Raw genomic sequence first — 13,991 nt, 5'->3', positions numbered from 1 at the left:
CATCCATTGGATTGGGGAATAACTTAAATTTCTACTCTACTTCATACAGAAAAAAAGGTAAAAAAGGTTTACAATAAGTACCGGCAACCATCATCTCTGGGTTTTAGGATTATGGTTGACTTTTAATTATTTTATCCAATATTCTAAATTTTTTACAGAGAAGGTTTATAATAATAAAAACCTATTAAGTCATTTTTTTTATTTTTAGTTTCAGGTGTACAAAACAATATAATGATTAGACATTTACACAACCCACAAAGTGATAACCTCAACAAGTCTATTACCCGTCTACTACCCATCTGACACCGTACATAGGTATTATAATACCATTGACTATATTCCATGTTTACATTCCATGACTACTTATATATATATATATATATATATATATATATATATATATATATATACTTTTTTAAAATGATAGTTGACATTCAATACATTTATATAATTTATGAAGTGATCCCCCAATAAGCCTAGTACCCGTCATACATAGTTTTTACATTATCGACTATATTCCCCATACTGTATTTCATATCCCTGTGTCTATTCTGTGACTACCAATTTGTACTTTCTAATCCCTTCACCTTCCTCACCCATCCCCCATCTCCCCTCCCATCTAGTAACAATCGGTTTGTCCTCTGTATCTATGAGTCCATTTCTGTTTTGTTGACTCATTTATTCTGTTCTTTAGATTCCACATATAAGTGAAATAATGTGGTATTTGTCTTTCTCAGTCTGACTTATTTCACTTAGCATAATATCCTCTAGATACATCCATGTTGTTGCAAATGGTAAGATTTCATTCTTTTTTATGGCAGAGTAATACTTCATTGTATAAATATACCAGAATTTCTTTATCTAGCCATCTATTGATAGGCATTTTGGTTGTTTCCATATCTTGGCTATTGTAAATACTGCTGCAGTAAACATAGGGGTGCATATATATTTTTGAATTACTGTTTTGGATTTCTTTGGATAAATACCCGGGAGTGGAATTGCTTGATCATAAGGTAGTTCCATTTTTAATTTTTTGAGGAAACTGTACACTGTTTTCCATAGTGGTTGCACCAGTTTACAATCTCACCAGCAGTGTATAAGGGTTCCCTTTTCTCCACATCCTCGCCAGCACTTGTTGTTTGTTGATTTATTGATGACAGCCATTCTGACAGGAGAGAGGTGGTATCTCATTATGGTTTTTATTTGCATTTCTCTAACGATTGGTGATGCTGAGCATCTTTTCATGTCTATTTGCCATCTGTGTGTCCTCTTTGGAGAAATGTCTATTCAGGTCCTTTGCCCATTTTTTTTATTGGATTGTTTATTCTTTGGTGTCAAGTTATATGAGTTTTTAAATAAATTTTGGATATTAATCCCTTATCAGATATGTCATTGGTAAATATCTTCTCCTAGTCAGTAGAATGTCTTTTTGTTTTGTTGATGATTTCCTTTGCTGTGAAAAAACGTTTTAGTTTGATGTAGTCCCATTTGTTTATTTTTTTCTTTTGTTTCCCTTGCCCAAGAAGATATATCAGTGAAAATATTACTAAGGGTAATGTCTGAGAGTTTACTTCCTATATTTTCTTCTAGGAATTTTATGGTTTCAGGTCTTACATTTAAGTCTTTAATCCATTTTGAGTTTATGCTTGTATGTGGCATAAGAAGGTGGTCCAATTTTATTTTATTTTTTTTGCATGTATCTGTCCAGTTTCCCCAGCAACGCTTATTGAATAGACTGTCTTTATCCCAATATAAATTCTTGCTTCCTTTGTCACAGAGTAAATGACCACATAGGCATGGATTTATTTCTGTGCTCTCTATTCTGTTCCATTGATTTATGTGTCTGTCTGTACACCAATACCATGCTGTTGTACCAAACATGTATTACGTTCTGTGAAATATGCCATTGGTGTTTTGGGAGGGGTTGCATTGACTCTATAGATTGCTTTGGGTATTATGGACCTTTTAACTATATTAATTCTTCCTATCCATGAGCATGGTATATGTTTCCATTTATTTGTATCTTCTTTAACTTCTCTCTTCAATGTCATAATTTTCTGAGTACAGGTTTTTTTACTTCCTTGGTTAAATTTATTCCTCAGTACTTTTTTTGATGCAATTATAAATAAAATTATTTTCTTAATTTCTCTTTCTAATAGTTTGTTATTGGTGTATAAAAAGGCAACCGATTTCTGAATATTATATTTGTATCCTGCTACTTTACTAAATTCATCAGTTTTAATAGTTTTTTGGTGGAATCTTTGGGGTTCTCTCTATCCCCCCTATCATGTCATTTGCAAATATTGACAGTTTTACTTCTTTCTTTCCCATTTGGATGCCTTTTATTTCTTTTTCTTGTCTGATTGCTGTGGTTGGGACTTCCAGTACTATGTTGAATAAAAGTGGTGAAAGTGGGCATCCTTGTCTTGTTCTTGATCTTAAAAAAGAATGCTTTTAGCTGTTCCCCATTGAATATGATATCAGCTATGGGTTTGTCATATACAGCCTTTATAATGTTGAGCTATGTTACCTCTATTCCCACTTTGCTGAGAGCTTTTATCATAAATGGATGCTGGATTTTGTCAATTGCTTTTTCTGCATCTATTGATATGACCATATGATTTTTATCTTTCATTTTGTTGTGGTGGTGTATCACGTTAATTGATTTGAGGGTATTGAACCAACCTTGCATACCAGGAATGAATCCTACTTGATCGTTGTGTATGATCTTTTAACATATTGCTGAATTTGATTTGCTAATATTTTATTGAGGATTTTGCACCTATGTTCATTAGGGATATCAGCCTATAGTTTTCTTTTTTTTGTAGTGTCTTTGTCTGGTTTTGGAATCAGGGTAATTGTGGCCTCATAAAATGAGCTTGGAAGCCTTCTTTTCTCTCGGATTTTTTGGAATAGTTTGAGGTAATAGGTGTTAATTCTTTTTTCAATGTTTGATAAAATTCGCCTGTGAAGCCATCCAGTCCAGGACTTTTGTTTGTTGGGAACTTGTTCGTTACTGATTCAATTTTGTTGATAGTAATCAGTCTGTTCACATTTTCTCTTTCTTCTTGATTCAGCCTTGGAATATTATATGCTTCTAAGAATTTATCCATTTCTTCTAGATTGTCCAATTTGTTGTTGTATAGTTGCTGGTAGTATTTTCTTAATTTTTTTTGTATTTCTGTGGTGTCAGTTGTCACTTCTCTTTCATTTCTGATTTTATTTATTTGGGTCCTTTTACTTTTCTCTTGATGAGTCTGGTTAAAGTTTTGTTGATTTTGTTTATCCTTTCAGAAAAAAACAGCTCTTGGTTTCATTGATCTTTTTTGTTTTTTAAGTCTCTATTTCATTTATTTCTGCTCTGATCTTTATTATTTCTCTCCTTATAATCACTTTGAGCTTTGTTTGCTATTCTTTTTCCAGATCACTTAGGTGTAAAATTAGACTTTTTATTTTATATTTTTCTTGATTCTTTAGATAGGCCTGTATTGCTATGAATTTCCCTATTAGGACTGCTTTCAATGTGTCCCATAGATTTTGGGTCATTGTATTTTCATTTTCATTTGTCTGAAGGTATCTTTTGATTTGTTCCTTGATCTCATTGTTGATCTATTAATAATTTAGTATCATGTTATTTAGCCTCCACATGTTTGTGTGTTTTTCAGGTTTTTTCTTGTAATTGATTTCTAGTTTCATACCATTATTGTCAGACAAGATGCTTGATGTGATTTCAATCTTCTTAAATGTATTAAGATTCATTTTGTGGCCTAACATGTGATCTATCTTGAAAAGTGTTCCATGTACACTTGAAAAGAATGTATATTCTACTTCTTTGAGGTGAAATGTTCTAAAAATATCAATTAAATCCATCTTGTCTAGTATGTCATTTAAGATCACTGTTTCCATGTTGATTTTCTGTCTGGAAGATCTGTTCATTGGTGTCCACAGGGAGTTAAAGTCCACTACTATGATTGTGTTACTGTTGATCTCTGCCTTTATGTCAGTCAATATTTGTTTTATATATGTAGGTGCTCCTATGTTGGTGCATAAATGTTTACTAGGGTGATGCTCTCTTGTTGGATTGATCCTTGTATTATTATGTAATGTCCTTTGTCTCTTATTGTAGTCTTCATTTTAAAGTCTATTTTGTCTGATGTAAGTATTACCATCCCAGTTATTTTCTTGTTTCCATTTGTGTGAAATATCTTTTTCCATTCCTTAATTTTCAGTCTATGTGTATCATATGTTATATGACTATTTATATAAATAAATATGAAATGTCCAGACAAAATAGGAAAATCTAAAGAGACAGAAAGCAGATTAGTGGTTTCCAGGGTCTTGGGTAGGGAGGAATGAGAAATGGGTACAGGGTTTCTTTTGGGGGTGATGACATGTTCTGGAATTAGATAAAAGTGATACTACATGATTTTGTAAATATACTGAACTGTATGCTTTTACATGGTAAATTTTATGGTATGCGAATTATATCTCAATTTTAAAATAAGAGTACATAATTAAATTTTTGTCTCTATTACACCAGAGGCACTTTTCTACTCAAGATTCATTTCTGTATATTTCTTGTAACATGGTAATAGAAACAGAAAATTTCCTAAAAGGATTTGAGTATAACTTCTGATAGGGATAAACAGGAGCTTCCAAAGGTCCATATTTTTGGCACAGTTATGAAAAAACAAAACAGAAATACAAAACATTGTCTCTGCCAATGAAAATGTCATAAAGCTAAGGGCATACTTACATGAAATGAGCCCAGGAACAAAGATTCATAAACATGAACCAACAAACTACATGAAGTCTTAGAGTAAGTACAGGGAGAAAACCAAGGGAAGTAAGTTCACAGAATTCTTTATCAGGGCAGGGTAACTAATAAGAACAGAAACCACATCCTGACAATTAATTACGTATTCCATGGAAACTTCAGAGGTATTTCATTTGAACTCTATAAAAAGTGATTACTTCATCTACTACTCATTAAAGTACGAAAATCCACAAATAAATTAGAGGTTGAAAGTTAAAATAGGAAGTCAGTATTATTTAATTTTGAACCCACTACAACTTCAGAAACTATGGCTGTACTAAACACAGTGGTGTTTTGCAGATTTAATACAGCTGGAAATGAAAATGCCATATTCCAGAACTTCCAGAAAGGCAGGGACATGGCACCCTCAGCAGACGTGCTCATGTTGCCTTTGCACCTTCCTGAGTGGAGCTTTGATGTTATCTGTCTTTCTGATCATGAACCAATCCAGGATGGGGTTGGCTTATTTCTGAGTTTAATAGAGAGCTTCAGTGACTTGCTGAGGGTGACACGTGTAGTAGGGGGCAGAGCCAGAAGAAGCAGTTTGATTCCTCATTCCCAAAACAATGATTATCTACCATAGTCTACCCTTAAATTTTTATATTTATTTATTTATTTATTTATTTATTTATTTATTTATTTATTTATTTATTTATTTTTGTATTGGAGCATGACAAACATATAGTGAAGGCATAACATGCCCCAATCTTAAATTTAGAACTCAACTAATATTTTTTTACACAAATAAACATTCATGTAACACTTCATCAATCCAAGTATAAAACATTTTTGGCAGTCCATAAAGTTCCTTTATGCCCCCAACCACTATTCTGGTTTCTCCCATCATCTATTAGTTTTGCCTGTTCTTGAACTTCATAAAACTGGAATAATACAATATGCACTTTTTTTGTGTCTAGCTCCTTTTACTTAACATCTGTGTAATTCATTCATGTTATTGTATGTACTACTAGTTCATTCTTTCTTATTGCTGTGCATCCTTCTTTCTTGTTTTACTTGAGTCTATAGGAAATATGTCAGTGAGTGGCAGAGAAAAAACTCTCTATGCATGCAGGTAGGTGAGCAAATCTCAGCTGTCCCAAAGCTCTGGCCTACATTTCTAGGCTGAAACTATGGGCTCTGCACAATGAGAAGGGGATGAAATCACCGAGAACAATGCAACATGCTGAATAACCCAAACCCAGACATAACTGAGTCAGAGAGACTTTGCTCTGAGTCGTCTGAGTTGAGCTATGTCACCTTGTGCCTCACCTTTAGCCAAAATGATTGGGGGCTGAATCTAGTGAAAAGAAACCACTGGCCTGAGACCTTAGACAAGCCTATTCATTGTCTTTGGGCTTCAGATTCCTCATTGATAAAATGCAGGGGTTAGTGGAGTTTCTAAGGTCCCCCCAAATCAAAGAAGAATGCAGAAGGTCAGTACTCACTTATTTCACACTGTTCTCCCTCTAGTCCTGGAGGACAAATACACTTTCCAGGGTAGAAACAGGTCCCTCCATTCAGGCAGGTAGTTGAACAGTTTGCTGTTAGAATGAATAACAGGGTATCGCATTAGACAGTAGGCTAAATCTAATAAAACAAAGAAACAAAAATCTTCACTTACAGTTAGGTGACACTTCTGAGGCATCTGCTACTTGTCCATTTACTTATGTAGTAAAGGAAGCCACTTTACAAATACAAGAATTGTAATCAATTGCTTGACCACTTACGGACTCCAACAATGTAATAGGATGCCATACACGCTTCATATAGCACCCACCCAGAGGGGTTTACATCTTAGGGAAAAATTATTTTTTTTCTTGTAACTGTCTATGCCCTTACAAGGAGAACACTATAAACCCCATCCCCCCAAATTGTTTTAAGATAAAGGAAGAGGAAAATGGAGAACACTTTCAAAGTTGAAATAGATAAAAGGAAGAGAAGTCATAAATACGTATTAGAATCTGACAAAAAAGCAACTTTTTTTCAGAATAAGAGATTCCTCTTATGTAATAGGAATTTTTTAAAAAACAGACTTTTTTGATGTTTGGAGGAAGGAGTGGTAGTAGTTAGGAAAGGACTGACTGCCGACCCTCGTGAGATCCCATAGACAGGGAAGTGGTGGCAGCATGAGCCCGAGGAATGAAGAACTGGGATATATTGTCCTGGGAGTTCAATTAACTGGATTATCCAGGTAATAATTGGACTGTGAGTGATTCATCCTAAGCCCTCTTTCTTGGTGTCAGCTTCTGGAAATTGACTGCTCACTGGCACCTAAAATAGAAGGAATACAGAAATGGGGAGGAGGGAGAGTAAAATATCTAAAAATAGACAAGTTGGCTCATTCTATAAAGGAGATTAAAGTAAGAGCTTGGATTCTGAGCAATTCCAGTTATATGGCCTATTTGTTCTTGTCCTATACAAAACAGGCCAAAGTTGGCTATGGATGAACCAAAGCTGAAGGAAGCTTCCAGTAGGAAAATCAGAAAGGAAATCCAAAAGTTATAAGTATATGCTTTCTCTGTGGAAAAGAAGTTCAACTAGAATGTTCTATGAATGTCATGCTTCTTAAATGATAAAGCTTTTTGTTTCAAATCCTAGGTATCTTCTAGCTTAAGACAACGCTGTACTCGCTTTGACAAAATCAAACCTCCTGATGTAGAGGGGAGCGGCAGCATCTGAGTATAGGATTTAAGATTTGGATTTAGGAGAACCAGCTCTTTGAGCTTCCTCTTTGCTACTTGGTGCTAGAATTGGTAGGGCTGGCCAGTTGTGTTTGTGTCCTGTATCCGTACTTGTCCCTGTTTCTCCTGGCAGTGCCAGCTTGGCCAGAGCCCTCTGGGCACTACCTCTTACTAACAAGTCAAATGAGAAGAATCTGGGAGCTTATTTGAATGTTATAGAATATGACAAAGCTGGTTATAGAATATGGCCACACTCTTAGTATTTGCATAGTATTTTACCGCCCTGACCAAGACTTTTTACATTTCTGTTGTGCAATGATTCTTGAACAGGAAAATGAGCCAGAGATGCTAAGTAACTTTCACAGGAACTGAGGGTATGGTGGGCCAATGCTTAACTACTCAATTCCCGAAGTTTGAGACTGATGTCCCAAGAACCGATGAAAATTAATCTGTAATGTTTCTAAAAATATAGTGCTAACGTCTAGCTCTTTGCCACTAATTAAAACATTTTTTAGAAGTTCTATACTCCCTCCTGGATAATAAAGCATTTTTTGTTGAGGTAGTAAAAAAATTGTTTTTTAATGTTCCCAGATCTCCAGTGAGACAAAGTGGAATTTCAACAGACTTTCTAAAGAATAATAATTTTTAAAAAATTATTGCAATCTAACAAGGAGGAAAATTTTTCATCTGAAAGTTAAAATATTACCAAATGTAAAATACATTGGAATCCAGATAGATACTTTCCTTCAACAGAGACCAGGCAGTGTTTGTGACACCATGCCACTACAAAAGCAATGCAACTGACATTCCACTATGCAAACAACACCAATAACAGCCATATCTACGTAAGGAGGTCTCACAAAGCTCAAGAATTTGCTTTATTTCCTAATAGTTTCGAGATAATATGAGTTGAATTCTGCTTCAAGAAATGCCCAATTTTGAAACAGCAGACATGCTGAGTGCTAAATTTAGACAAGTAAAAAGAAGATTCACAACAAGGAATCTTTCTCACTGGTTGTTAATTATTATTAGTGTCATTAGTGCTTAATCCTTATGAATACAAATTTTTAAAAATTGTTTTTAGTCCAATGCTCCAGTTTTAAAAGATTACTTTAAAATCAAAGGTGGAGATGCGCTCACATATGATCTCAATTAGCTTAGGGAACCAGGGGTCAATGGCTTAATTTCGTTTAGAGATGGGAAAAGCATGATCCACAGCGAGATCGAGATATCTGTGCAGATCCAGTCACTTGTGGAGGAAATGGGACCGGAAGCAGGCAGCTTGAGTATCAATGTGGTAGAGTAAAAGGTTTGAATTTGTGTCAAGCTACTCAAGCTCTATAAACCTCATTTATCTGGGAATGTGATGGATAAAACTTCACATATCTCAAAAGGCTATTGAGAATAAAATCAGATAATTGTATGAAAGCGAGTACAGCGTTGTCTTAAGCTAGAAGATACCTAGGATTTGAAACAAAAAGCTTTATCATTTAAGAAGCATGATGTTCATAGAACATTCTAGTTGGACTTCTTTTCCACAGAGAAAGCATATACTTATAACTTTGGATTTCCTTTCTGATTTTCCTACTGGAAGCTTCCTTCAGCTTTGGTTCATCCATAGCCAACTTTGGCCTGTTTTGTATAGGACAAGAACAAATAGGCCATATAACTGGAATTGCTCAGAATCCAAGCTCTTACTTTAATCTCCTTTATAGAATGAGCCAACTTGTCTATTTTTAGGTATTTTACTCTCCCTCCTCCCCATTTCTGTATTCCTTCTATTTTAGGTGCCAGTGAGCAGTCAATTTCCAGAAGCTGACACCAAGGAAGAGGGTTTAGTCCCATGTGGCAGGGACAGCTAGTTGTTTACAAAAATCCATGCTCTCCTCCCATAAAGTTGTCTGTTGGTGGAAGACAGCTTTTCAGCCAGGATTGGCATTTCTCCTGCCTGCATCCAGGTAGAACCATGGGGTTAATTCCTACCTATGGAATAGGTGTGGAAGTTTTGTAGGTCACTTCTGAGCCAGGTTTTATTTTGTTTTGTTTTCTAGCAGTGCCTATTCCAATCTCTTTTTCTCTGCTTGTTGGCTAGATCCAGAGAGCTCCAAAGCTCTAGACAAGACCACAGATGGAAGGTGCCTGGGTCCCTGAGTCACTGTATGGAAAAAAAGCTGTCCTGCCCACTGACCAGGTATTCCTTCACTGGAGCATTCTGTGAGTGAAAATAAGCTTCTACTATGTTAAGTAAGCTACACTAAAAGTTGGGGTTACAGTAATTATAGAAACTAGCTAAGTGATAAACCCTATTTACAGCACTGTTGTAAAGAGTGATATGTTAAATATATTTATTTTAATCAAACATTTAAAAGGTAAAAAACAACAACAACAAAACAAAAACAAAAAACAAAAAACCTTGTTCTTAAAAAGAAACGATTACCTTTATCACAATTGACTCCATAGAATCCCGGTGGGCAGATGCAGAAACCAGGAGTAACACAAAGCCCGCCATTCATACATCGTGGTGTGCAAAGGGCTAGTAGGGAGAGAACTCTGATTAAGGCCAAGTAGGGTTTTGGAGCAGGAACATTTTAGAAATGACAATAATACCATCAGTTTGCATTTTCAAGCTTTGTGGTTGACTCAAAAATGGCCACTCTTTAGAAATACAAGTTCTTTCTTTAGAGATACAAGTTTTCTTGTATCTCTAAAATGATTTTTGTGCTGTAAATCAATTTTTTTTTTCATATCAGACTGTTTTTTAACCAATTTCACGTAAGAAAATTTTGGAGTTGTTCCATTGGAATGGCTGATTGAACTTGGCCCAACATCATTATTTCAACTAAAATATGGTCTTCCTAAGATTATAAATATTTTTTCCTGCCCTATTTCCTTGATCTTCTAATTTCAAAATAAATGCAAGTAAGAAAAATTCTTATTTCTTGAAGATGAAAAATATTATTCTGGTCAATAAACTTTTAGTACTTAAGCATCTGTGGTTAATGCACATTTTATTGTTTATCTCTTTTTTATGTAACTTTCTTAATAGTAATTTCATTTAAATAGATGTACTCACTGCAAAAATGATATTCATCCTTCTTTTTGGCTTATAGCAACTTCATAACTCAGGTGTAGGCTTAATTGTGAATCAAGCTACTTTTGATTGGAGTAGATACTTTCAAGTCAATCATAATACTAGCTTTTGAAATGCAATTTAAATAGAGTAAAAAGCCTCAAAACTTTTATAAGAATATGCCAAAGTATGGTGTATATAATAGCAAATATTTTGGGGGTTGAGGGGAGTGGCCACAAAGAATGTAGACATTGTGCCAAAGTTCTCTGCCCATCACCACATATTGGATTTAACAGAAAATCACTCTTAGAAGAAATACTTCCCAATAGCTCTTCTGTGCTTTAAAAGGTTTAACCAATCCTAATAATGAAAAAGTAATTTCACGGGATGTATTAAAAATACATGTGGGCTCCTATGTGACATCCATTTCATTAGGAAGCAAACAAGGGAAACTGGCACTCTGTTCTTTACCTTTCTCACAGTGAGGTCCGTAGAATCCATCAGGACACTCGCAGACACGTCTTTCATTACAAAAGCCTCCATTTCGGCAGCCTCCTGGGCATTCAGCTTCACCAAAGAGAAACAATTTATATGGACACTTTCAAATCATGTTTTGGGAGTTACAGCAAGCATGAAGAAGTTAGTGATCATTTTTCCTCCAGTGCAGCAATGACCATTATATATACATACATATATGTGTGTGTGTGTGTGTGTACACACACACACATATATATATATATATACACACACACACACACACACACACACACACATACATATATATATAGATATATATATAGAGAGATATGTATGTTGTTTTTTTTTGGCTAAGTGTCATTTATTCTGCAATCAAGGTTCAGAAATGTGGGGACACCACTGTAGGGCAAGGAATCTGTAGGTGTCACTTCACGACGAGGACTCCGCAGAATAACCACTCCCTTCTGTTTAAAGGGAACTCAGTGAAAGCAGTGACAAGCGGCCTATTTGTGACCCAATAGCAGGTACTTCTGCTCTAGTCGCTAAGGACCAGCGGGGCCTTCACCTGCTTGGCCAGCTTCTTGCCACTCAGCACCATGACAATGGCAAGAGCAAACTCAAAGTTTGTCCCCGGCCCCCGGCTCGTGAGGATTAGACCATCCTGCTCTACGCGATTCACTGAGTAGCTATAATGACTTCCATTCATCATTTTGTCTTTCGCAAGTGGGTGTGTTGTAACTTTGCTTCCAAAACCTATTTCATGAGCCAACAGAGCAGTAGGACCTGCACAGATGGTGGCTATGAGACCCTTCCTCTTCCTTGTTCCTTCGGTATCTTTCAGAGCAGCAGACTCAGATAAATTCTGTGCACCCAAATTACCTCCTGGCAGAACCACCATGTCATAAGGTCCCTCTTTTTTTGCATCTTCGAGACTGGCATCAGGACAAATGACAACATCTTGGCTACATTGTACAGGGTCTTTTCCAGCCAAACCCGTGATGGTGACCTTAATGCCAGCTCGTCTCATGACATCTACAGGGATGATGGTCTCCATTTCCTCTGCTCCTTTAGCCAGGTTGACCAGAGCTCTTTTTGAATCATTTTTACGTTGTAGTTTTTAAAGACTACGCACTGCGCAGATATACTCCGCTGGGCTTGTCATCTCTGATCATAATATATTGGATACAGATATTTTTACCACTTTCTATACCACTTGTACTTCATTAAGTCTTCTAAGGGAAGATTTTACATCTTTCAATCTTATTTCCAACAGTAGGGGCTCATGGAAGAAGGCAAAGCAAGCTTTATTCTGCCTTCATCCCCACTTATCAATCTACTGTATGTCCTTAAATTCATGCTGACATAGACTATATGATAGTGCCCTCAGTATTCACTTTCACAGGGTGGGATGACCTGTAGGCACATCTTTAGAGCACTGAAAGCTTCCAGAGTTTAAATTCTGTGCTGGAAAAGTCCTGTATCCCAATGGGAAAAGAGCCAGGCCTTCATGTCTACATGGGCACCCAGGGTGTGATAGTGAGGTGCCTTTGCCTGGCAGAGATCGCTGGCATGATGGTGGCACCCTGTCTGTGGAGATCATCAGCACAAGCTTTGGGCAGGGGGCATGAGGAGTGTTACCTTGACAGGTGGCAGTTGTTAGTAATGGCTGCCAACCTTGCTATGAGGGCTCAGAGTAAGAAAAGGGGGGAAATTCATAACCAAAAGTGAAATACTCCTGGGGACTCCCAAAGATTGTGTTGGAGGAGGGGAAGAACAGAGGGAGAAGAGAGGGCATTTTGAAGGGGATATTAGAGTTCCTAAAATTGTGAGTGGGGTCAAAGCAGAGAAAGTCTGTCTTAGTACTATTACTGGACCCTGTGTTTATCATCCTCTTCTCCCATTGGTGTAATTATAATTATACAAACACTTACCTACCTAGCTACCTACCTACCCATCTATCTATAAATTTTGGCCCAAATCACACCTGGAAGCCTTAAGAAATTTCTCTTGAATCACCATCACTGATTACCTTGTTGACATGTTTTAAAGAAAATAGCATTTTGAGGTGTCTGTAGGATGGTGTTGCCTTCAGAATTCATTACAATCACATTCACTTCAAATGCTGCCACTCCATCTTGTTTTCCAAGACATGGGAAACCAACTTGAACAACTGAAAAAAAGAAAATATAACAGAATTTTTATATTTTCCAAGACATGGGAAACCAACTTGAACAACCAAAAAAAAAAAGAAAAGAAAAGAAAATATAACAGAATTGTACACTTGAAACCTATGTAACTTTATTAACATGTCACCCCAATAAACTTTAATTAAAAAAAAAGAAAGAAAAATATAAATCTGAAAAAAAGAAAAGAAAATATGAAGAAACAGTTTATCTAGTTGATTCCAGTTTTACAGAAATCTTGGTAAGAGAGCTAGAGAACAAAGCAACAATGTTCACTTTTCATTATCTGACATTCTTGTATCTGCAATTGGAGTAGGCAGTGCATTTGATCATCTAGGTGTTCTCCACAGAACTTGTACATCATGCGGGTGGAGAAAGAATGAGTGACCCTCATGGATCTGTATCCTATTGACATAGAGTCGGGGATATTTTGTTTGTAGTCTGGGCTTGTACTATCTTGGAAAGATTTTCTCTGAAAATTAAAGGTGCAAATAGGCAGCAGCACAGATTGATTAATTAGGGGAAGAAACTGTGGGCACCTTCACCAGCCTCCAAAAAACAGCTAAAAATCAACATTTCAGAATCCATTAAATAAAGCCCTATAAGTAATACCCCACTGGTTTATTTTTACTCTGTTTGCTTTTAAATAACAAAATACCTTCTTTGGAAATATTCTGTAACTCAGACTAGACTCCAGTCATTGGAGTGAGTTAGTGAAATTAATATTCTCCCAGGCTATTTGTTAATATTAAGAAGTGTCCATA

General features: G+C 36.1%; 1 protein-coding gene and 1 pseudogene across 1 annotated transcript in view; both read right to left on the bottom strand.

Moving 5' to 3' along the window:
• Positions 1-13,991, bottom strand: part of WIF1 (WNT inhibitory factor 1) — a 70,328-nt gene that overhangs the window by 7,263 nt on the left and 49,074 nt on the right. Inside the window, exons 4-7 of the mRNA XM_019732411.2 lie at positions 13,074-13,214; positions 11,039-11,134; positions 9,935-10,030; positions 6,262-6,357 (exon numbers count right to left, since the gene is read on the bottom strand). Coding sequence (XP_019587970.1) covers positions 6,262-6,357; positions 9,935-10,030; positions 11,039-11,134; positions 13,074-13,214 — 429 coding nt within the window. The remainder of the gene's footprint in view (positions 1-6,261; positions 6,358-9,934; positions 10,031-11,038; positions 11,135-13,073; positions 13,215-13,991) is intronic.
• Positions 11,580-12,146, bottom strand: LOC109447752 (Parkinson disease protein 7 homolog; annotated as a pseudogene).

Source organism: Rhinolophus sinicus, linkage group LG02 (assembly GCF_036562045.2).
Source record: "Rhinolophus sinicus isolate RSC01 linkage group LG02, ASM3656204v1, whole genome shotgun sequence".
Taxonomy (NCBI): domain Eukaryota; kingdom Metazoa; phylum Chordata; class Mammalia; order Chiroptera; family Rhinolophidae; genus Rhinolophus; species Rhinolophus sinicus.
This window is presented reverse-complemented; position numbering and strand designations above follow the sequence as displayed.